Source organism: Myotis yumanensis, unplaced genomic scaffold (assembly GCF_028538775.1).
Source record: "Myotis yumanensis isolate MYYU_CA2020_CCGP unplaced genomic scaffold, mMyoYum1.0.hap1 SCAF_1, whole genome shotgun sequence".
Taxonomy (NCBI): Eukaryota; Metazoa; Chordata; class Mammalia; order Chiroptera; family Vespertilionidae; genus Myotis; species Myotis yumanensis.
Window position 1 is genome coordinate 140,173,377 of NW_027223752.1, and position 22,901 is coordinate 140,196,277.

General features: G+C 40.8%; 1 protein-coding gene across 1 annotated transcript in view; it reads right to left on the minus strand.

Moving 5' to 3' along the window:
- RSU1 (Ras suppressor protein 1) overlaps positions 1–22,901 on the minus strand; it is a 198,195-nt gene that overhangs the window by 146,060 nt on the left and 29,234 nt on the right. The window contains exons 4-7 of the mRNA XM_070432347.1: positions 11,799–11,919; positions 5,846–5,964; positions 3,094–3,176; positions 2,700–2,814 (exon numbers count right to left, since the gene is read on the minus strand). Of these exons, the coding sequence (XP_070288448.1) occupies positions 2,700–2,814; positions 3,094–3,176; positions 5,846–5,964; positions 11,799–11,919 (438 nt within the window). The remainder of the gene's footprint in view (positions 1–2,699; positions 2,815–3,093; positions 3,177–5,845; positions 5,965–11,798; positions 11,920–22,901) is intronic.

Consider the following 22,901-nt stretch of genomic DNA (forward strand, 5'->3'; position numbering starts at 1 on the left):
GCGGTGGCTGGGTGTTTACTGGGGAAAGAACGACAGCGACGATGCAATTGGCTTGGAGTGGAAAGGGGAAGAGCAATTTGTTTCCCAGAGGCCATCTCATCAGCATTTTGCAGTTTTACCCTAGCCCTGCTGCTTGCACACCAGCCCAGGTGGCCATGTGACCGGCCATATCGTGTCATCTGTCCCCCTGCCACAGCTTGGGGAAGCGAGCAGTGCCGCATCGTGTTCACACTCGGAAACCGCTTTCTAGGAATCCTTCTATGGCACAATGGGGAGGAGGACCGCACATTGGTTAGGAATGTGGACCTGGAGGATAGTCAGTCAGGGTTCAGATCTCACCTCTGTGACTCACTGTGTCCCTATGAGCGTGTCACCTATCTTCTCCAAGCCTCAGTTTCTTCACCTCTAAAAAGTCAGCTTACTGTGCTTATGACAATGACAGGAGAGAACACATGCTGGCTAGTGATATTATTATGTCACTATTTATTATACTTGACTTTTAAAAAAAATCAGTGTGTAAAAATAAATAATACATCTGTCTTCATCTTGAGGTTATATTTGTAACAGAAACTCCCAGGGGTTTATCATTTATTTCCAGCTAAGTGTTTACCTATAATTAGGGAAAACTGCCACCAGGCAGATGTTAAGATTACGCTTTTCTAGATATGGCTCACACAAAAAAATAAAGTTATTTAAAGACTTTCTCCTTAATTCCACTGCTGAGTAAAAAACATGTAAGTTGTTATCAGAGAGCTTAACAGAAATCTTAGACAAATATGATAACAAGCAGTATTTAAATAGGATAAGCAATATGAGTAAGATTTTAAGATATACATAAGTATGTGTAGGTTCAACTAGATTTTTTTCTAACAAATTATTATCTGATAGAAATAATTGATTAATCTAATGCCCTACACTGCCTCACTGCTTGACAAATGAAGTAAGATAAAACAACAAAATACACTTTATTCTTCATTTCTCCTAATCACACTAATCAAGGATGCACCAAGTGAGCTTTACCAAATTAGACAAGAACTAGTCTCCTGCAGGGAAATTCTCATTTCACAGGTTGGGAGGGAGCAGGTACTCCTATTGTGCAAAAGCCTGCCTGGTATGACCAACGCTAACACCTGTGGTTACCAGTCACTGTATAGAATCTTTCTTTTGAAAGAAGTTTTCAGCCTTAAAACATTTGTGCCAGGCCAGTGTGGCTCAGTGGTTGAACTCTGACCCATGACCAGGAGGTCAAAGTTCAATTCCAGTCAAGGGCACATGCCTAGATTGTGGGCTCGATCCCCAGTGTGGGGTGTTCAGGAGGCAGTCGATCAATGATTCTCTCTCTCATCATTGATGTTTCTTTCTCTCTCCCACTCCCTTCCTCTCTCTGAAATCAATAAAAATATATATTTTTTAAAAAGTTTCTTGATCCTGTAGCCTGCTCCTAAAGTGAGACTGGGCTACTTCTAACTCAGAGAAGGGGAGGTGCTGAAAAGCAGCACAACTCTCTCTAGACCTTTTACACTAACAAAGGAGCTCAAGGATATGGGAAAAGTGGGGGTAAAACTTTCCATTTGTTCCATGGAAGCATGTGAATGCTTTTCCTTTAGGCCAGCGCTGCCCAACAGAACTTCCTGTGCTGATGGAAGTGTTCTCTATCTGCATTTTCCACACGTGGCTACTGAACACTGGATATGTGGCTCGTGGCGGAACAGCACAGCTCTGAACAGAAGTCAGACTGCCTGCTCACAGCCTTTCTGAAACCTTGCTAGCCTATCCGAGGGTCTCACTTCATTAATCATTCAGGACATATTCCTTGAGCACATACCCATGTACATAGTAAGTAAGCAGGGGAGAACAAATATAGAAGCCCCTGCTCTGAGTGGGCTTACATTGGGTTAAGTGTGTTTTTTAAAATGATAGTATTTGGGGGCAGAAAAGCAAAGTCTTAGTTTGAGAAACAATGCAGTTCGATGAATAGAAGAAATGAGAGGATACCGAGGGTGTGCATAAGCAAAGTGAACTCATGAGCCTTTTTCTGGAAGAGTAGCGTAGCCTAGTAACAGAAGAACAGCTTTGGATGTTATTTCCGAGGAAGGTCAGAGGCCAAAGGGGCCACTTGAGTGACCAGGCAGAGTAGTAAGATTCAGCTGCCAACCGTATATGGGATAGGACAGAGGAATTCCCAGATAGAACACATTTCAAATTCCCACTGGAGGTGGAATCAGGAGGAAACCAAATTCATGACTGGGAAAGGTATTCAAGCAGCTGTAAGAAACACAACTATTTGGTAAGTTTTCAAGAGATTAAAATTTAAAAATACAGGATTAAAAAAAGTAAGAGTGTTCGTATGATTAAAAAACCAAAACCCATCTCCAGCTAGTAAAGGAGGAGCCATAGATAAGAGGATCACCACGCATCTGGGTTCTTTTCACTGCAGGGTGCAGGCAACTGGGCTGGGTCATCTCTCATCAGCCACTTCTGAGACACTGCAGTGGCAGCCACTGAATGCAGAGCCAGGGCAGGCCAAACCTGGCACAGCTGAATGCTGGTCAATGACAAATGCCAGTACATGATCAGAACTGGGTGCCTCGGTGAAGGGTATGGCCAACAAGAGGGAGGGAGGGTTGTTCAGAATTGTTGCATTTAGGGAATTGGTATTAATTAAATCCAGAAGTAAGCTCATTCATCAGCAACCTTACCTAGTTCTGGGGGTAGAACGGTCAGGCGGTTCCCCTGAATGTGGAGCTCCTTAAGCTGAGTAAGCTCCCCGATTTCCTTAGGCAGCGAGATCAGGTCGTTATCCCTAAGGCTGAGCTAAATACAAGAGAACAAGGAGTTGTCAAAACAATTTCACATAAATTCCCTTAAAGAGGCGTTCAACATAAACTCTGTCCTCTTCCATGCCCTCTCTTCTTTAAGCCTCAATCCTTTCAATTTATTTAAAAGTGACTACAGATGAACAAGAAACAGTACCAAGAGTAGTGGTTTATTCCTGCAGAACAAACCCTACTCGTGCTCAAATTGACTTGATTCTACTCCTACAGGGGCTGCAGAAGTGAATTGATTTTCTCAGAATTTAGATAAATTACTTACTATCTGCAACTTTGTGAGCTTCCCAATATCTGGCGGCAGGATTTCAAAATCGTTGTCACTTAGATAGAGTGCACGCAGGGTGGCTGCAAATTAAACAGCAATATATAAACAGGGTGACATGGAACCCAACCATTTGAGGTCTGATCAATACAAGGGAGTCAGCTTTGATTAATAACCCTGGCTTGGTGAGAAGCCTGTGACATACCTAGGGCTCACAATAATAACAAGCAGGTCAAACTTAGATTTACTGGCTTATTGTGGGGCTGGTGTGTTCAGGAAAACATCTATATCCAAGAGGACTGACACAATTAACAACTGTGGGCACCAGTAGTTTTTGGCACAAAATGTCAATATACCCTCAGAAAAGATAGCTATTTTTCTCCTATTACTTCCGATTCACATTTCTTACCCCATTTGCATCCAAAGTAAAACAAAGAAAACCACTGTGTCATATCAATACTTAAGGCAAAAGGGCTCTTTCATGTAAAGAGAACTATTATATATATATATATATATATATATATATATATATATATATGTAAGCCTAAGCGACTGTTACAACCAGTTGACCAAATGACGAGTCACTATGAGGAATGAGGACTCACTGACCACCATGGGGTAGACACTCAATGCAGGAGCTGCTCCCTGGTGGGTCAGTGCGCTCCCACAGCCAACCTCCTACAGTCCTTCCCCCTGGCTGGCTGGCCCCAATGGGGACTGGGTGAGACAGCACTGACTAGCCCCAATCACTGGCCAGGCTAAGGGACCCCACCCGTGCACAAATTCATGCACTGGGCCTTTAGTGTTAAAAATAAATCAATTACTAAAAGGCTCTCTGGTGGTGGAAGCCATAATCACTGTTCACTGTTTCCATGATCAGACTCATTACAGTTGTCCCCTGACCCATGAGGAAGTTAGAGGAAAGGACTCTCTGCACAAAGACCCACACATAACTTTTAACTCCCCAAAAACTTAACTACTAATGGCCTCCTGTTGACAGGAAGCTTTACCGAAAACATAGCCGATTAACACATATTTTATATGTTATGTGTAATATATACCATACCAGTATTCTTACAATAATGTAAGCTAGAGAGAAAAAAAAATGTTATTATGAAAATCATGAGAAAATATATTTACTGTATTTATTTTTAAAAAATCTACATATAAGTGAACCTGCCTTTGAAGTTCAAGTCTGTGTGTTCAAGGGTCAACTATATTATTACTTGTTTCTATGGCCTTAACAACAAAAATAAATGAAGACAAAGGGCTAAACTAATGACCTGGGGTCTAAAAATAGAGAAAATACTAACTTAGGCAGAATACCAATAATCAGAAATTTGTTCACAGTATTACACAATGGTAACATGATCCAAACTATTAAAATCCCAAAGAATCTTTTTATCCTCAACCAAAAAGGAGTATAAGCAGATGTATGTTTTCTTGTTGTTGCATTCATTTACATTCTAATGTTTTAAAATTCGACAGAATTGTATATTAATTTACATAATAAAAAACAATTTATTCCACAGCCCAAGAAAATATTTTAGAGTTGCTTTCACATGCTTGAGGAAGTCTGAGAGAGGGTATAGCTAAGGTAAAAAATGTAACTTTAGAAACTAGCTCAGAAAATTCAATATTTCTGGATGCCATACATGTCACTATTTGGACAAGCAGAACACTCATTGAAGGAAAGTAACTCTTTCCTAAATATTTCACAAGTTCTTGAGAAAATAAGTTTTTCCTAATATTTATGAGCATTTGCAACAAGAATCTGTTTGCAATATGAAAAGCTAAAAGTGTTTAATTATATACTATCAACAAAATAGAATACATCAATAAGAGCACTTTTTAAAAATATACATATATATATTTAAATATATTTTATTGATTTCTTACAGAGAGGAAAGGAGAGGGATAGAGAGTTAGAAACATCGATGAGAGAGAAACATCGATCAGCTGCCTCCTGCACACCCCCTACGAGGGCTGCGCCCGCAACCAAGGTACATGCCCTTAACTGGAATCGAGCCCGAGACCACTCAGTCCGCAGGCCAATGCTCTATCCACTGAGTCAATCCAGTCAGGGCTTAAAATACATTTTTACTGATTTCAGAGAGGAAAGGAGAGGAAGAGAAAGAAACATCAACGATGAGAGGGAATCATTGATTGGCTGCCTCCGGCACCTTGGACCAGGCCCGCAACCCAGGCATGTGCCCTTGACAGGAATCGAACCTGGGACCCTTTCAGTCTGGAGGCCGATGCTCTATCCACTGAGCCAAACTGGCTAGGGCAATAAGAGCACTTTTTAAAAGGATTAAAACAATAATCATGGCTGGAAATTTTAAAAATTCTGTCAGTGGTTTATTGATATATATTTTTATAAATAAGTGATTGGAATATCTCTGGGCAAATATCCTACAAAAAGTTACCTGCAACACATATATTATTACATATTTCATGTTCTTTAAAAAAAGAAACTCAAACTCCTTAGCTAAATATCTCATTTAGATACATAATCTCTATCAGAAAGTTAATATGACATTATTAAAGTCCACTTCAGTGCAATGGTGTCAGATAACTATATATCAAGTACACATACTGCTGAGCCACGAAAGAAAATTCAAAAGGAATCTGTAAAGAAAAAAATCTATATGGCCAATTTCTCTTGGAGTTTGGGCCTTGGTAAATAAATATATTTTTTAGAACACACAGTACCATTTTAAGGAGAATTACAGAAGTAAAAGTTTCTTACTCAGGTAGAAGAAGTTTCCAGGAAGGGAATTTTCATTCAAGTTGTTGTAAGTCAAATCAAGGACCTCAAGAGCTGGGAGAGAGCCAAATCCTCGAGGCAAAGTGTTTAGTCTATTCATGCTGTGGGTGGAGAAAAAACCAAGACATCACATATGAAACATATGTTTAGACAGAATATTGAGATCACCTATGTCACAAGCCTAAGAGCCATATGTGAGGGGTTGAAAGCTTAAAAGAAGTCATAATTCTATGATCACTATGTTATTTAACTAGCCTAGTATTTTTAGTCCAGGCCGTGAAATATTTGAAAATGTCTTCGTTGTCATTTTCTCCAATGGTGATGTTCAATCACTGTTTTACACAGAAAATTAAATCTTCACAAAAATATCTGTCTTCTAGAGAAAACTTCCTTATGAATGTAGCAATAACACCTCAAAAGACACAGTGAGCTTTGTAGTTTTCACACGTGACTTTATTTCACTATTCCTCCCAAGGGGAGAGGAGGAGAATCATTTTTTTGTTCTGCAGCTCCTAACATTCAAACTGATGTCCAATTAGAATGGTGGTTACAAGGGACTGAGGGAGGGAAAACGGGGAGCAGTGTTTCATGGGTGTAGAGTTTCAGTTTTGCATAATGAGAAACTTCTGGATAGTGGCTGCACAACAGTGTGAATAGACTTAACACAACCGAGTCATACACTTAAAATGGTTAAGATGCTAATTTTATGTTATGTGTATTTTACTATAATTGAAATTTTATATGTATATATAAAATTTCCAATGAAATGTAAGAAAAATTTTTCTATTACTCTCTTTTATCATTTTTTTCAAGAACCTATTTTTCTTAACACAGTTCCAAACTTTGTGCATAGTTAAAGTGATTTTAAAATCTTTTTTTTTTTTAATCTAATACAGACTGGCAGATGTGAAAAGGTGGGAGGAACTGTGACACTACAAACAATTCTAAACATCCATCCATCTCATATGAGCTACAATCCTGACCACACCCACCAAACAAGCCTCGAAAGAAAGAGTGACCACCTCTGAATGCTTAGAAAAGTCCCAGGTTAACTTTACATTTAACAAAATAACCTCCATGAATTCACAATTTGTGAAGCATATTTATATCATGTATTTCACCTGAATCACCAAAACTATCCTGTAATATAAGCAGGACAGCACTTATAATCATCTCTGTAATGTTGAGATGGGGAAATAGGCTGAGAGAGGTTAACAACTAAGGACTTTTGACTCAACTGATGAGGGTGACAGGTGTCTGAGAGCACCCAGCACCTCATGGAAGGCAAGGCACTCCTAATCATTAGACTACGGTGCAACTGAAGAAAAAGTCCGAAGTAGTGGGAAGTGCACAGAAGTATACCTTACCTAAGTCGGCGATTTTCAAACTTTTTCATCTCATGGCATACAAACTGATGACCAAAATTATGCAGCCCACCAGAAAAAATGTTTTTTGTTGATCGACAAAAAAAGAATAGTCATAAATTTTATTCATTCTCACCTGATGGCTATTGTTGCATTGGCTGTTGTTATCTTTTATTTGACAATCTAGGGGAAAAGAGCTCAGTGCCCTGACTAGTCAGGTATTGCGTGTTTTAAAAATTCCTGTGGCACACCAGGTGAAAACCGCTGCCTTGAAAGCAAGGGGCATCTCACTGAAGAGAGTCCCCATCCCATCTCCACATATAGTGAGCCTGAATCTACTAAACTGCAGGTTTTCTTTCTCTTTGAGCAATAAACCATCCTCCCCCGCACCCCCAAATGTCAGGAACACAGCAGAGCCCTGTAAGCTGCCAGCAGTACGTGACAGGAGTAGGCCCTCTGACCTGGTGGGTGGAAAGGGAGCCCTGACTGAGATGACGCTGGAGGTCCAGAAGCGGTGCTGCCAATACCCCCAGCTACAAACAATGCAAGAAGCCGTAAGGATACTGGCTGGTTCCCTCGACACCAGCATACACAAAACAACCAGAGAGAGTCTATCTCCGCAGAATGACGGGGTGTGCAGGAGGCTTCCCCCACAGTGGGCACTAACATCTACCTCTATCTACATGGGTGGGACTTGTGTCCTCAGGGTCCCCTCTGAGCACTGCCACTCAAGATGTCCAGGAGAGGTTACAGTAGGGGCAGTGGAAGAACAGATCTAGGTTTGAAGTCCAGCTCTAGCAATCTCTCCAATAACTTGGAGAAGTTATTCAGCTTCTCTGAGACCCAGTTCCTCTTCATCTGTAATATAAGACTAGCAATACCTTCCCGGCAGACTCACCAGGAGGATGAGAGAAAACACGTGAAGCACTTAAAACAATCCGTGGCTCCTGAGTGGGTTCTTGAGAAATGACAGCTATAACTACAATTGTATTTCAAGAGGAGGTTTGAGAGGAATTCTGACTCAACCCCAAAGAGGCAAGCTCACCTTAGGAGAAAAGATCACAGTAGAAACCTCAACTATCAAGGATGGTTTTTCTATTTGCACCAAACCAGCTTACCCTAAGTCAACTCCAAGGTTGTGGCTCAACTATGCCAAGTGGCATCAATTCTTTGTTTGCATTTGGACATTTTCCACCTGCGTACTGGAAACGGGAAAACGCCTGCATATGATGGAGAGACTTACAAAATCAGATTTTTTTTTTCTCTTCCTCAAAAGCCACAGGAAAGCCCATACTAATGCTTCCCTTTTGGAACATTTGGATCTCTGGCGGTTCTCCTGGGCTCCTCTTAATTCAATAAAACCTTCTTAGCTGAAGGCAAGAATCTTTCTCACCTCCACAGTGACCGGTTCATACACTTAGCAGGATAAACATCAAAAATCCAAATCCGTAACACTCAGCGCTGTGCTTGGTGAAAACGCCTAACTGTTCATGAGATGAGCTCCAGCCTCTCATAGCGGAAAGTTATTCCAAACAGCTGGCCACGGTCCTCTCGACATGCGATCATCCTTGAAATAATTACTAACATGTAACCTATGTGGCTTTACATTTTTTGGAAATTAACTCATTAAGTGAGCCACATTTAAAGAATTAAGAACATAACTCAACTTTCCTTTATTTATTCAGATGGCCTAAAAGTCCTTTCACCGGAATATACAGCAAATGGTACTATATAAACTTGAAAAGCAGAGTCTGGTGGAGTGTGCCATTCAGATTAGGCATGCACGTGGCCTAACTGTAGCATCTCATTGTGTATATTTTCATTCAGGCTGCTTAGTCTAAGGAGTATGCTCTATATATCTTGCCTTAAACAGAACTTTAAGTATAATTTGTTATGCCAGAAGTAAGGACAGAAGTATCCTTTCTTGAAACCCATCTTAATTCTTTCCCAGAGAACTAAGAATTTAGTTCAAACTCTGACAATCCTATCTATGTAGCTAGATAATTAAATACAGAAAACTTTACACAATCAATAAAGCACTGAGAGCCAGAAATATGCAAACAACTCCCAGGACAATAAAGAGGTGACTCAGACACATTCAATAAAAAAGGAACCTTTACAACTCCATCCTGAGGCATCTGGAACCGAGCCAAACAAATTCTGAGCTCAGGACCTTCCGAAACCTGGCTCCACCTGTATTTCTATTTCAGCTGCCCACAGCAGATATCTAGGTATCATCCCATCTCATCTGTATCCGTCTTGCCAGTTTTACCTCCTCTGTATTTTTCACATACCATCCCTCCCCTGCCTCCGTTCTCACTGCCCAAGTTCACCAGGAACGTTAATTTAGCATTCTGACGAGACTCCTGACCTCCAGCCACACCTCCCTGCAGCCTCTCTTCACACATCCTTCATACAAAAATCTGAACCCATATTTTCCCGCCACTCCACTGTGCAAACTCTTCAATGGTCAGCGTGATAAAATTGGAGCTCCTTTATTTGATACTCAGGCCCTTCATTAGCACATTGACTCCTTGCTGATGATTTATCTGTTTACCTTCATTAGCACATTGACTCCTTGCTGATGATTTATTTGTTTAGTCTACTTCCCCAACTGTGATGTATGCCCCATATGGGCTGGATGGCCACTACCTACAACACATAGTTGGAAGCTCAAGAAATACTCATTAAATGAAGAGCAGAGATTCATGCTTTTCTTCTCCCCTCTTACCATACCACACCATCCCTCACATTTCATACTCAACAGCAAACCACCTGTAATGCCCGGAACATGCAGGGCTCTGAGCTTTCAAACACGTCATTCTCACAATCAGAGATGTCTTCCCACTGCTTGGAGTCTGAGAAATTCCTTCTGATGCATCAAGTCTGGGCTCAAACATTACCCTTGCAGGATCTCTTCCCCTGAGAATCTTCCCTGTAGACTATTGTGCCCCTGCTCCCTCTCCCACTGCACTTCTAGAACCTGCCACACATCAGTGACCCAGCTGTACACTGTCATTGTTTGCTAACAGCCAGCTTTGCCCCCATTCTTACCACCAGGGACTGTGATTTTCACCATTGGCCCCCAACACTAGCAAAGTTCTTGATGCAGAATAGGCACTTACATAGTCACAAAAAAAATGAATTAATAAAAACAACAACAATGGTGATGATAATAGTTAACACTTACGTACTGCTTACTATGTGCCAGGTAGTGTTCCTAGCACCTGATATGTAAATAACAACTAATTTAATACATGAACAAATTAATAGTAAGAATATATCTAGTTTTATATATCTAGTATATGTATCTAGCTTTAGATTCTTTACAGATGCAAATTAAATAGTATGACAATTTTCAAAACAAAGATCTAAAGAGAAGATCCTTTCTTTGGGTATATAGTCTCCATATTTATAGGGGGAAATCCCATCTGACATAAAGTGTTTTTTCCCCTCCTTTAAACACTACTTCACCTTTGACATCAGGGAAAAAAATGCTCATGGATCTTAAAAATGTTCATCTCTCAACCAGAATGAACATCAAAATAAAGAGTGTCTAACCAAAAACTCCTCGTGGAAAGAATGAACTAAACTAAAACTCATTCCATGAATGAGATTTTTCTCCATGATTGCTTCTTATTAAATTGATAAATACCTGGCCAGCTTCTATTACCACTCCATGTAAATCACTACCTTACTAGATCATTTAATGGCTATGATTTCATGAATATATTACTTTGCACAGTGAATAAAGCATGAGTGGGCACTTTTATCTGAGAGCTATAACAATGAAGCTGGCATTCAGAAACCCAAGTTCTGGGTGGTATCTATGATGTCTGATGGACAGGGTCCTCTGCCTGGCATGGCCCCTAACAATAGGGGCCACTGGGAGCAAGTCACTTCACCTCTTGGAAAGGGCTTGGCTTCCTCTCCTGGACATGAAAACAGGAGTACCTGCCTGCCCACCCTTGTAATGGTTGACAGGGCCAAATGCTGGCATGAGGACTTTGAAAACTATCAAGTAATATACAGAGCAAGGGATTATTCTTCATTGATACCTGCTTCTGCAACCTCAACTGAACCAAACTTCCTCTCTTCATCTTTGTATAAAGACAGACAAGATTAGAACCTCTTGACTACATAAAAGAATTGCAAGAATCAATAAAGCCATGTTAAGAAATGTACCCTCTCCTCAGAGAAGGAAGGTGCTTTGTGAACTACCTCTGCTTGACACAGAGAGCAGAGTCAACCACATTACAACTGGCCCGAACAGTTACAGCTAAGCAAGTAATTCCCTTCAGGATCAATATCACTGAAATAAAATTTTATTGGAAACAAAATACAGTAAAAAACAACAACACACAACCCTTATTGCACCAACAATTAGCTTCTCAATTAGTTCTCAAAGAGATCTGCGCTAATGTAGGCCATTGTAAGGATGTATTAAAACAATAAAACTTCCAAAAAACCTAAAACATAAAAGGAAATGAGGAATCAGCTCCTCCCATGAGGAACCCCTGCCCACGCCACAGTCCCTCCACCTCCTCCTCGTTTCCCCGCTCGATACTCACCCGAGGTTCAGGTGCTTCAGTTTCTGAAGGCTGCTGATCTGTGTGGGCAGCTCCTCAATCTGGTTATTAAAAAAGTTCAGCACTTCCAAATTCTTCAGCTCTGCTATGTTTGCAGGCACAGCTATAAAGACAAAAATGCTGACTATGAACTCAGGAACCTCACTCCTCACAGGGAATGCCAGCAACACACTGTATTTTTCTTCACATGAAAGAGAACCATCCAATATAATCATCTAATTCACGTATACTTACATTTTGTATGTTTTTCCTAGATTGTAACTCACCACTGAGTAGAAAGGGAAATGTTTCTTCAAAGGGCAAAGAGAATGTCTGTGCCACAAGCAGCCTATAAGTGCATATTACGAAGCATATAAGCTTTATAATTGTCATACAATGTCTGGTAAGTGCACTTTTCCTTCCTTTTGGTCTCCTTGCAGCAAGCGAACTCCAAGTCCCATTCTTAATGATACGTTCATCAAGCTGTGTTAATACTCTGGTATCTGAAGAGCTGTTCTCTTCACATTGCACTAAATCACAATTTAAGTTCAACCTTAAATGATAAAATATTCAACCTACCCAGTCTCTTATTTCGGCCCTGACCTTTGCACCTTGAACAGTACACACACACACACACACACACACACACACACACACACGTTACATCAGCTTAGCAACAGATCAATGCACTGTTATTATATAGAATAGGAAAAACCAACTCAGTAGCATGATAGGAATACTAATAGGCAGGTCAAAGGTTAACATATAACAGTCGGGGCCTGACAGATTCTTCCTTCCCTACAGTATACCTGCAAATACAAATTTAAAAGCAAAGGCTTCTTTATCTCAAAAGTACTAACTCTCGATTGGTAGCAGAAATACTTCCCATAGATTGTACTTCATGTATCCATTTGCTGATTCAAGTTTTCTATAAATATTTTATTGGCCATGAACTTATTGTCCATGATTCATACAAACACCAATCCCAAGACTATGCAGGTAACTGAAGCCATTGACATGGGCCTTGGGCACAACACAAGAATTCTGTCTCATGTCAGTACATGTACTTTCCATCCCACCAGTTCCCTCCAGCGAATGCTCCAGACTGCTGAGAAAACCGAGGAGCACCTTTGCTTAGTACCACTGCAAAGGTGTGTGTGAAATCCCAAACAGACATCTAAAATACTTACAGAGAGCGCCATTCCAAGAACTCTAGTGTGTAACTCCGGGGGAATAAGTAAAGAGGACAGGCACACTGTTCAATCTAGTTTGGGGTCATCGTTTCAACTTTATAAAATGTCTAAGATATCGATGACAGGATTTCTTTTAAAGGGAGGAGGCTTGGTAAGAGATAAGGGAAATGCTTTCCTTGGAGGAGGGGACTGTGAATAATACAAATCATTCCAGACTAAGGGACGAGGAAGCAGTGATCCAGATGGAAAATGAGCAAGGCATATAGATTTGTTTCCGAAGTGGCTGGTGGTAGGGATGGAGACAAGAGGACAGATTTTAAGGGGATAATAGTGGCAGCTGGGAAACCACGCTCTTGGACACCAATATGAATGCATGTGAGCCCTGCCTATACAATTTGACTACAAAAGCACATTTTTAGATGTGTAGTCAAAAACACACTTTTATGCAAATGAATGGTATTCACTTTATGTAAATGATCATGAAGAAAATCAGGCTGTGCCTGCTGAGTCGCCAGGTGTCAGCTTACCTTTTCTGAACCTGGACCATGAAGTGTACGAGCTCCACAGATGACAACATTGCTCAGAGGCCCGCCCATTCTTCTGTTCCCCCTCCAGCTACCACAAAGTTTCTCTCCTGCCTTCATCTGATTAGTTTGAAGAGCATTAAAGAAACTTAGTGCAACCAGGAGAAAATGATGATCCCAATTTAGCCACAAACCAAGAATAATGCAGCCAGAATTACTGCTGCCTTCCCAAAGTTACTTTGCCAATGCAATTAAATGTTGGTCTGAAGGTATCGCCTTTTTGACAGGATGAGAGATTATTTCACTCTCCTTGCTAAATCAGTCCAATTTAAAGCCACAAATTATGCGAAATGTGATTTAGGGCCCTGTTTTGTGGACATAAACAATAACCCCACATTCAATTTACTAAACCTCTCCCAGCCTTTTGGTGTGCATGTGAATTGTGTGTTTAGGACTCCATTCAAGCTAGACAGGGGAAAAAATTACACAGCTAATATTCTCCCTAAACCATAGAGTTTTTCCCATGGCCAAAGTAAAAAGCAAAAGAAATTAACATTCAGACCTGTGTGGATGGAATAACATTCGCTCTTTCAACCAATATTTAGCGAATGCTTATTATGTGCACAGCACCATACCTGTAGCACCTAGCATTTCAATACTTTGAGAATAAAGTAAGAGAGGCATACTATTTAAAGAAAGTAATCTACAAAAGGAGTAGTCGATAAATGGAAACAGGCCTAGTGCTTAGAAAACAAACTACAACAAAACTGCCCATAAAAAATAACCAACTAACATAATAACTTGTGCAATAACTAAACCATACACATACATGGCAGGAAAAATTTATGAAACACTATCATGAAAAGATGGCAGCAATATGTCACTGGTCAGAACATTCTGGTGGAATTTTTCAAGATACCTATGTGACACATTAGCAAGGGTAGTGTTATAAACTATTAACTAAACAACGTGCACCTGTATATTTCTTATTATGGGTTTGTAATGTTCCTTTCTCATCAATCTGTCCAGATTCTGACTGTGATCCCAGCAGTACATGTGCGGCCTGTAGACAACCCCGAACTTAGCACACCGATGAGAGGCAGCATAACACAGGAACACAGGAGGCCCTCCTGGCCACCTGGGCTGGCTTTGGCCTCCCCTGATCAGCCCTAAAATCTCAGTGTGTCCTCACTCAACTCAACCTCCCTGGGCCTCTGCTTCCACCAGGCTGAAGTGAGAAGGCCGGATTGTGACCATTTCTAAATTCTCTACCTCCTGGCTTTGACATTCTATGATTCTAAGAAGAGTTGGACTATGAAAATCAAGGATATGGATTTATATAACACAACAAACGGGGCCCTCAATCAGGAACCTCAGTCATGTAGAACTTTGCTTATGGCAAAGAATTTATTTTTTTAGTATTTTCTGTCTAGCAATGATGGCTGCTTTGATTTCGGTTGCTAGATTTGGGAGGAAAGTCCCTGAGTACTCTCATGTGTCCTCTAGCTTCTAAATGCCACCTTCTGCTCTGGTCACAGGAGCCCTGGGGACATTCTAAGTCCAGAGCCTCCACTGTGTTTTAAAAAGGTGACAAAGATGTGATGATGTCACCCCCCAAAACTATGCCCAAAGGCGGGTGTCAAAGTATCTTCGGGCAATCTAAGAATCTGAAGGCTACTCAAGCTAGAGTCCAGTCTCCCCAAGAATCTCGTGCAGGCCCAGTCTCAGCAGTCAGCCCCCCAACCGTTTTTGGATGGTTCCACAAGAAGCCCAAAGTGCCTAGCAGGACTCAGAAGTGAGGGGCACAGAGGGGACTCACCTAATCTCCTACATTAAAGTCTCCTTAAAAAGCTCCCTCAGGCAGAAAACACTCACTGGACACAGAGGATAGACCTGAGCTCCACCTGTAAGAAACCTCTGACCCAGCTCTATTCCCGAGTAAGAGCATGACTTCTAGAAGCATACAGATCTGTCCTCATCAGTTACATTGACAGCAGGCACTGCTCCCAGGCCCTGCGCAGCCGAAGAGCAGGCCAGAGTCAGTGTTACACGCAAGAACATGCTGCCCCGGCAGCCGGCAACAGCGAACCACCTCGTCCAACAGAAGAACCTAATAAACTATTGTACTAGTAGTAACAACTGCAGATCACTCTAGGATAGCATTTTATTCTGAAATATAAATTTAATAATTCCACAACCAATAACTTATTTGTAAAGCATTTTAGGAGTTTATCCACACAATAATAAATAGCAGGGTATGCTCTGGGGTGCACTGTCCAATATGCAGCCACTAGTTGAATTTAAACCTAGATTGGGAATGCAAATTGGTCTAGTCACTATAGAAAACAGATGGAGGTTCCTCAAAAAGTTAAAAATAGAACTACCATATGATCCAGCAAAATTTACTCCTGGGTATTTAGCCAAACAACCTAAAACTGAATGAATGAAAAAAAAAAAAAAAAAAATATATATATATATATATATATATATGAATATTGTTTAGCAAAAAAAAAAAAAGAAGGAAAAAAAGAAAATCCTGCCATTTGTGACATGGATGGACCTTGAAGGCATTATGCTAAGTGAAATAAGTCAGACAGAGAAAGACAAATACTGTATAATGTCACTTTCATGTGGAATTTAAAACAAAAACAATTCATAGAAAAAGAAATCAGATTTGTAGTTACCAGAAGCAGGGCTTGGGGGGATGAAGGAACTGGATAAAGGTATTTAAAAAGAAATAGAAAAAAAATCAATAAATTTAAATCTAGATTAGTTGACATTAAGTAAAATTAATAATATAACTCCTTGGTCACTCTAGCCACATTTCAAGAGTTGGTAGCTACATTTGGCTAGTGGTGACTGTCCAAGGCAGCACAGATACGAAACACTGCCATCGCAAATACCTAGGAATAAACTTAACTAAGAAGGTAAAGGACCTGTACTCAGAAAACTACAGGACATTGAAAAAAGAGATAGAGGAAGACATTAACAAAGGAAGGACATACCTTGTTCATGGATTGGTAGAATCAACATCATTAAAATGTCCTTACTACCCAAAGCAAATTATAGATTCAATGCAATCCCCATTAAAATACCAACGGCATATTTCACAGACCTAGAACAAACTTTCCAAAAATTCATATGGAATAAAAAAAGACCCTGAATAGCTATAGCAATCCTGAGAAAGAAGAACAAAGTTGGAGGTATCATAGCAGCACAATTTATAATAGCTAAGATTTGGAAACAGCCTAAGTGTCCATCAGCAGATGAGTAGATTAGAAAACTGTGGTAAATCTACACAATGGAATACTAAGCTGCTATAAAAAAAGAAGGAACTTTTACCATTTGCAACAGCATGGATGGACCTGGAGAGCATTATGTTAAGCAAAATAAGCCAGTTGGAGAAAGATAAGTATCACGTGATCTCACTCATATGTGGAATATAATGAACAACATAAACTGATGAACAAAAACAGATCCAGAGACAAAGAAACACTGAACAGTCTGTCCAACCTGAGGGAAGGCGGGAGGCGGGGGAATAGGAGGTAAGAGATCAACCAAGGACTTGTATGCACGCATATTAGCATAACCAATGGACATGGACACTGGGGCAGTGGGGACTTGTCTGGGGGCAGGTGTGGCCGGGGAGGATGTCTATCAGGGGAAAAGGAGACATATGTAATAAATAATAATAAAAAAATTCCTCTTAACATGTAAAAAAACAAAACAAAACACTGCCATCACTACAGAAATTTCTAGAGTACTGCTCTAAAGCAGTGTACAAACCTCAAGTACTTCATAGTTAGCAGAGGGCTTGCTCAAACACTGACTGGGCTAGGGGGTACTGCACAGTTTCTGATTGAGTAGGTTTCGGATGGGGCCCGAGAATCTGCATTTCCAACAAGTCTCCAGGACATGCGGATGCTGCTGGCCTGGTGACAATATTTTGGTTCAGAAAACTTTTAACTCATTGTGACATCAAAATCATTAACCTAATAGACATGTCCCTTACCCTGCACAATAATGAATGAGATTATAACAATCAATCTTATCCAAATTAAGACTCCTCTGTCGTTTCAGTGCTACTGAACCCGCAGGATGACAGTAAAACACAAAAAGGACACTCTAGGTGGCCAACGCATCCGACCTAGAGGCTGCCATCTAACCATTCCCAATGGGCTTCACTTCCCCACACAGATCTCTAAGGTGAATCACTATGGAGGAGCACGGTGAAAAACAAAACTGAATTCCCTAGTCTACCGCATTAAGTCGCTCTGCAGCAACTTCATCATGCCCAAGGGTGGCCACAAGGTGAGGTGCCCCTTGTACTCCTGGCCTTTGAAACATGAGCCCTAACTGTAGAATCCTAGGAGGCAGCGACAGCAGACAGGCCAACTAAGTGCAGCCAATAGGAGGGGGGTGGGGTGCTTTTGGAGCAAAAGCATCTTGTGGCCCCTGAGGCAAAGAAACAAAACTGTGAAGAGTGACAGGCTCTGGCAACAGCAGGCACCACGAAAAACATAAGGACAGGAGCTCGCCAGCGTGCAGCCCACAGAAGGGCCGGTGGGGCACGCATGGGTCTTGAGAGCCGTATGGTCGGCACCAGCAGTCAGGTCCCCCTCAGCTACAAAAGGGTGGTAACAGACCAGGCACCATGTTACCACCCACGGCTCCCGGGAAGCCAGGAGCTGCTCAGAACACATGTAAGTTTTCGTCATAAGCAGGGACATGAAATCTGGAGGTGAACTCCATCCACCACCTTCAGCAGCCTTCTGAGCAGTTAGAAGTACTCTCTGCCCCTGCCCAACTATTTCTGCAGAAGCACTCAGACTGTTTTTAGCTCTGGTGATCCTTGCAAAGGAGAGGTGCTAGGCTGGGACATGAAAACCAGGAATGCTACCCACATGCCTCTTTGAAAACCGGAATTCATGCTTCAGCCATTGCCCCCTTCACGGGAAACCAAGGATGGCCTGGGAAGCACCCTGTGAAGAAGAGGAACACTTAATGGGAAGCAAAGGCTGAGAGGAGCACACAACCGGCGGTGGACTTGTTCCCTGGGCTGCGATGGTGAAACACTGCGAACATGTGCCCATTTCCAGGGACACCGGTGTTACAGACCCAAGGGCCAAACAAGGCCTGAAGATACCGTATCTGGGATAAGGTAAAGCAAAATGCAGTGACTAGCACAGCTGCCCCAAATCTGACATGACTTCTGTGAATGCGTCATTCAAGACATCTACCTTACTGCAGAATGCTAGTCTTTGCACATAAAAATGTTTTTAAAACACTTCAATTGTTGCCCTAACTGGTTTGGCTCAGTGGACAGAGCATCAGCCTGTGGACTGAAGGGTCCTGGGTTTGATTCCGGTCAAGGGCACATGCCTGGGTTGCAGGCTTGATCCCTAGGTGGGGATGTGCAGGAGTCAACCAATCAATGATTCTCTCTCATCACTGATGTTTCTCTCTCTCTTTCCCTCTCCCTTCCTCTCCGAAATCAATAAAGATATATTAAAAAAATAAAATAAAAATAAAACTTCAATTATTTAAAAAACACACACAACAAAAAACATGAAGTGAAGACAGACTCATGGATACAGAGAACAGACTGACAGCTGTTAGAGGAAAGGGTTAGGGGCCTGGTGAGAAGACTAAAGGAATTAAATAAAAAAAACACACAAACTTATAGACAGACAATAGTACGGTGATTACCAGAGGGAAAGGGGGTGGTAGTGGAAGGTAAAAGAGGGTAAAGGGGGGAAAATGGTGATGGAAGGAGAATTGACGTGGGGTGGTGAACATACAATACACTATAAAGATGATATATTATAGAACTGTATACCTGAAATCTATATAATTTTATTAACCAATGTCACCCCAATAAATTAAATTTAAAAAATATTTTGTCTGTTTTCACAAATAAATATGCCTGGTCAGATTTTCACATGTTTCTGTTGACTTAAAAAATATTTTTTAACTTAAAAAGCTTTAAATTTTTTTCTTTAACAGAGAAGGCCCGTAAAGGATATTAAAATGAGACAGGGTGTTTAGATTCCTAAGTTACACTGCTAACAACAAAGTGATTAGAAAAATTACAAAAATCATGAGAATACATGAAAATGAGTGAGATTATTCATCATACATACAGTGGCTAGGAAGACCATTTAAGAGAAATGGTGAAAGCAAACACTGCCTTGCCTCAATATCTGATGAATGGTATACTGGATAGCAACCACCCCCCTTTGCCCTGAATGAGGCAAGGTAGGAAGCAGCAAAATAAGCGGAACTACATAAAACATGACTTGAGACATTGTTGTCAGAGTGAAAGGACAGTCCTTTGGCTCCTCAGCCACAATAGCTAGCAGACATAGTCTATTCACACCACAGGGCTAATGTCTAGACTAATTATACAGATGCCAATCCTTTCAGCCAATTAGGATCATAGTCATGAATGCCATTTCAGTGATAACATGTAAAAGAACCTCTTCATGCTCACATATAAATAATTATGCTCTTCAGAATTTTATGCAAATAAATTCATTTGTACTTACAGTGACTAATGGCTTTTGTTTTCTGGCCAAAAATACACAAGGTAAATAGTGAACTAATGATACGTTAGCGTAAGAATTTGAAGTTCAAAAGTATATACTAATGATAACTTTGCAGATTGTACGGGATTTCCCCCAAAGCAGGTATTAAAACAGTGAATTACAGTAGTTATGGGTTATTTAAAAATGTAAAGTTTATGAAACAGTAAAGCAAAATCTCATTTAAAATGATCTGCATGGTCCTCAAGGTAAAAATAAAGTTGCAAAATATCTAAACATCCACCCTGTAAGAGCCACCACCCCCCAAATATTTATCAGCTTTATAAATAACAATAGTAGTGCTACTTTCATTTACTCAGCAGTATTTACCAAGTACTCACACCTACAAGTACATACTTATTGTATCCCATCATGAGGCTCCTAAGATTCTGCAGCTTAAGTAATTTTAACCAAAAATATCCATGACTTAATTCACTACAGGAAAAAAAAAAATGATCGTACTCTTTCAGCAACAATGAGGATAATCAATTATACAAAAATTAGGTGGAAAAGTTACAAGTAAGCGGTAGGCAGATTTTTACAGCATAAAGTCAAACATGCAAAAATATATGTCCCTGGGCTATAAAAAGTATACACACAGAGCCAAACAAATCTAAAAAGCTGAGGAATCTCAGAGGGAAGGTGGGGGAAGAGATTAACCAAAGACCTTACATGCATAACTCATGGACACAGACAATAGTGCCGTGAAGGCCTGGGGAGGGGGTGGGAGTGGACTGGAGGGGGTCCATGAGGGGAAAAAGAGGACATTTGTAATACTTTCAACAATGAAGATAAATTTAATTGAAATTACACTGCCAACAAGGCCATGCAGCAATACAGAACTCAATAATTTGGGAGCAGGTTTGAAGAAGCAGCACTAAGAAGAGGAAATGACATTCGATAACCTGGAAGGAAGTGACATCTGGTGAAGGGCAAGAAATGGACAGGAGCTCCTCTAGGAAAAATACCTATGAAGTTCTAGAACACGGGAAAGAGTGAGAAGTAAAAGGAGAACATGGAAAACTTCCACTCCATCAATAGGGGTGCAAGCTCAGTCATAAAAAATGGCTCTATAGGCTCTTAAATAAATGTAATTACAATATATTATTTTATACATACACATTCTCAATCCTTGATTATTATTACCATTAAGAGGGAGACAGTAAACAAGTCAAATTCTCACACCCACCCACACGCTCTGCCAGTAGTATCTGCCTTCTTTCACAGCTAAGAGTTATTTCAGCAAGAGGCCACACTGGGTTGCTGAGCTTCCTTCCTTGCCTTATGTTGGATGCTGCGGAAGGAAGTAGCCTTATGTTGGATGCTGCGGAAGGAAGTAATTGCATGAGGAAGGAAGGAAGGCTGGGGGTGGATGGAGATGCCCACTGCTGGAAAAATCCACATAGTAGCTTTGTTAACTTCTTCTCGGAACCTCAGGAATTCTCCCTGCTCTTCTAGTTGAACAAGTGAAGACCCAGGGACAATACTTCACCCAAGGAGCTCCTAGATTTGCCTCAGTGAGCGTTTAAATGCACACACACAGCATTGGCAGAGGCGGCAGGGGAATGGCAGGCAGAGCCATACAAAGCTGACCCCTTCTTCTCTCTTCCCCTGCCCGCCCCGCCCCCAACAGCCTCTCCTTATAGAACCACTTTAAGTCTTTTGCTCCCATGGATACAGAGAAGGGTGTCAATAAACACTAATTCTTTTCTCCCCATCCTTTCACCCTGAAGTCATGATATGCTTGGAGAGTGGTCCTTCCGAGTCTGTACGCTGTGGGGTGCCTTAACTACACTCTCCAGTGCTGGCTCCCGGGCTTCATGGAGAAAGGTGAGGATGCATCTCAATTTCTTGAAGGAAGAGCAAGATTTGGAGAGAGGGGCAGGCAATTCTGATCAGAGAAGAATCAGGTGATTAGACCAGAGAATATATAGGCAGGATAAAAGGGTAAAGAAACAGCAAAAAACTAGACAAAAGAGGATTCACTGAAAATAGCTGAAAAAATGGTCCATGAGTATTACTAGTGGTCAACCATATCAGAGTGGTGTTCTGTCCTATTAAGTTAAGTAACAAAGAGAAGAAAAAAAAGAAATGGGAAAGAGATTCTCAAGGTTATACACACACACACACACACACACACACACACACATTCCACTATTCCACTTAAGGTTACCAATTCTTATTTAAAATCTTATTTAAATTTAAAAATTTTAATTGAAGCAGACAAGTGGTGCTTATGAACATTTTTAAAAAACTATCAACAATGAACTTCACATTATATTAAATATCATTTTAAAGATTGTACAAATTTCCAGGAAACACTCCTTTAAGAAATCGCATCAGTATATCCGCACTACAAACACAGAGTGGGGCAAAAGTAGGTTTATATTTGTTCATTTGGAAAATACTACAATAATTTATAGATAAGACAAAGACAAGATAATAGGTACTCACAATTATAAACCTACTTTTGCCCCACCCTGTACACTAATGTTATCTTTCCCCTATTCTAGTGTTTCTAAATCGGAGCTAAATGTACTCCTAAAGAATTCATGGATAATTTTAACAGGATCCACAAACTGGTTGAAATTATAACCCTTATGTGCACATTTCTAGGAATCATGAACACAGCTTTCACCCTATCCTATATAATAAAAGCCTAATATGCAAATTGTCCCCTCGACCCAGAGTTTGACCGCTTGCTATAATGTGTGCTGACCACCAGGGGGCGGCGCAGAACATAGTGGGCATCGGCGATGCAGCACTAGCAGTGGGCAGCAGTAGAAGCGCTGCCAGCCCCGATGA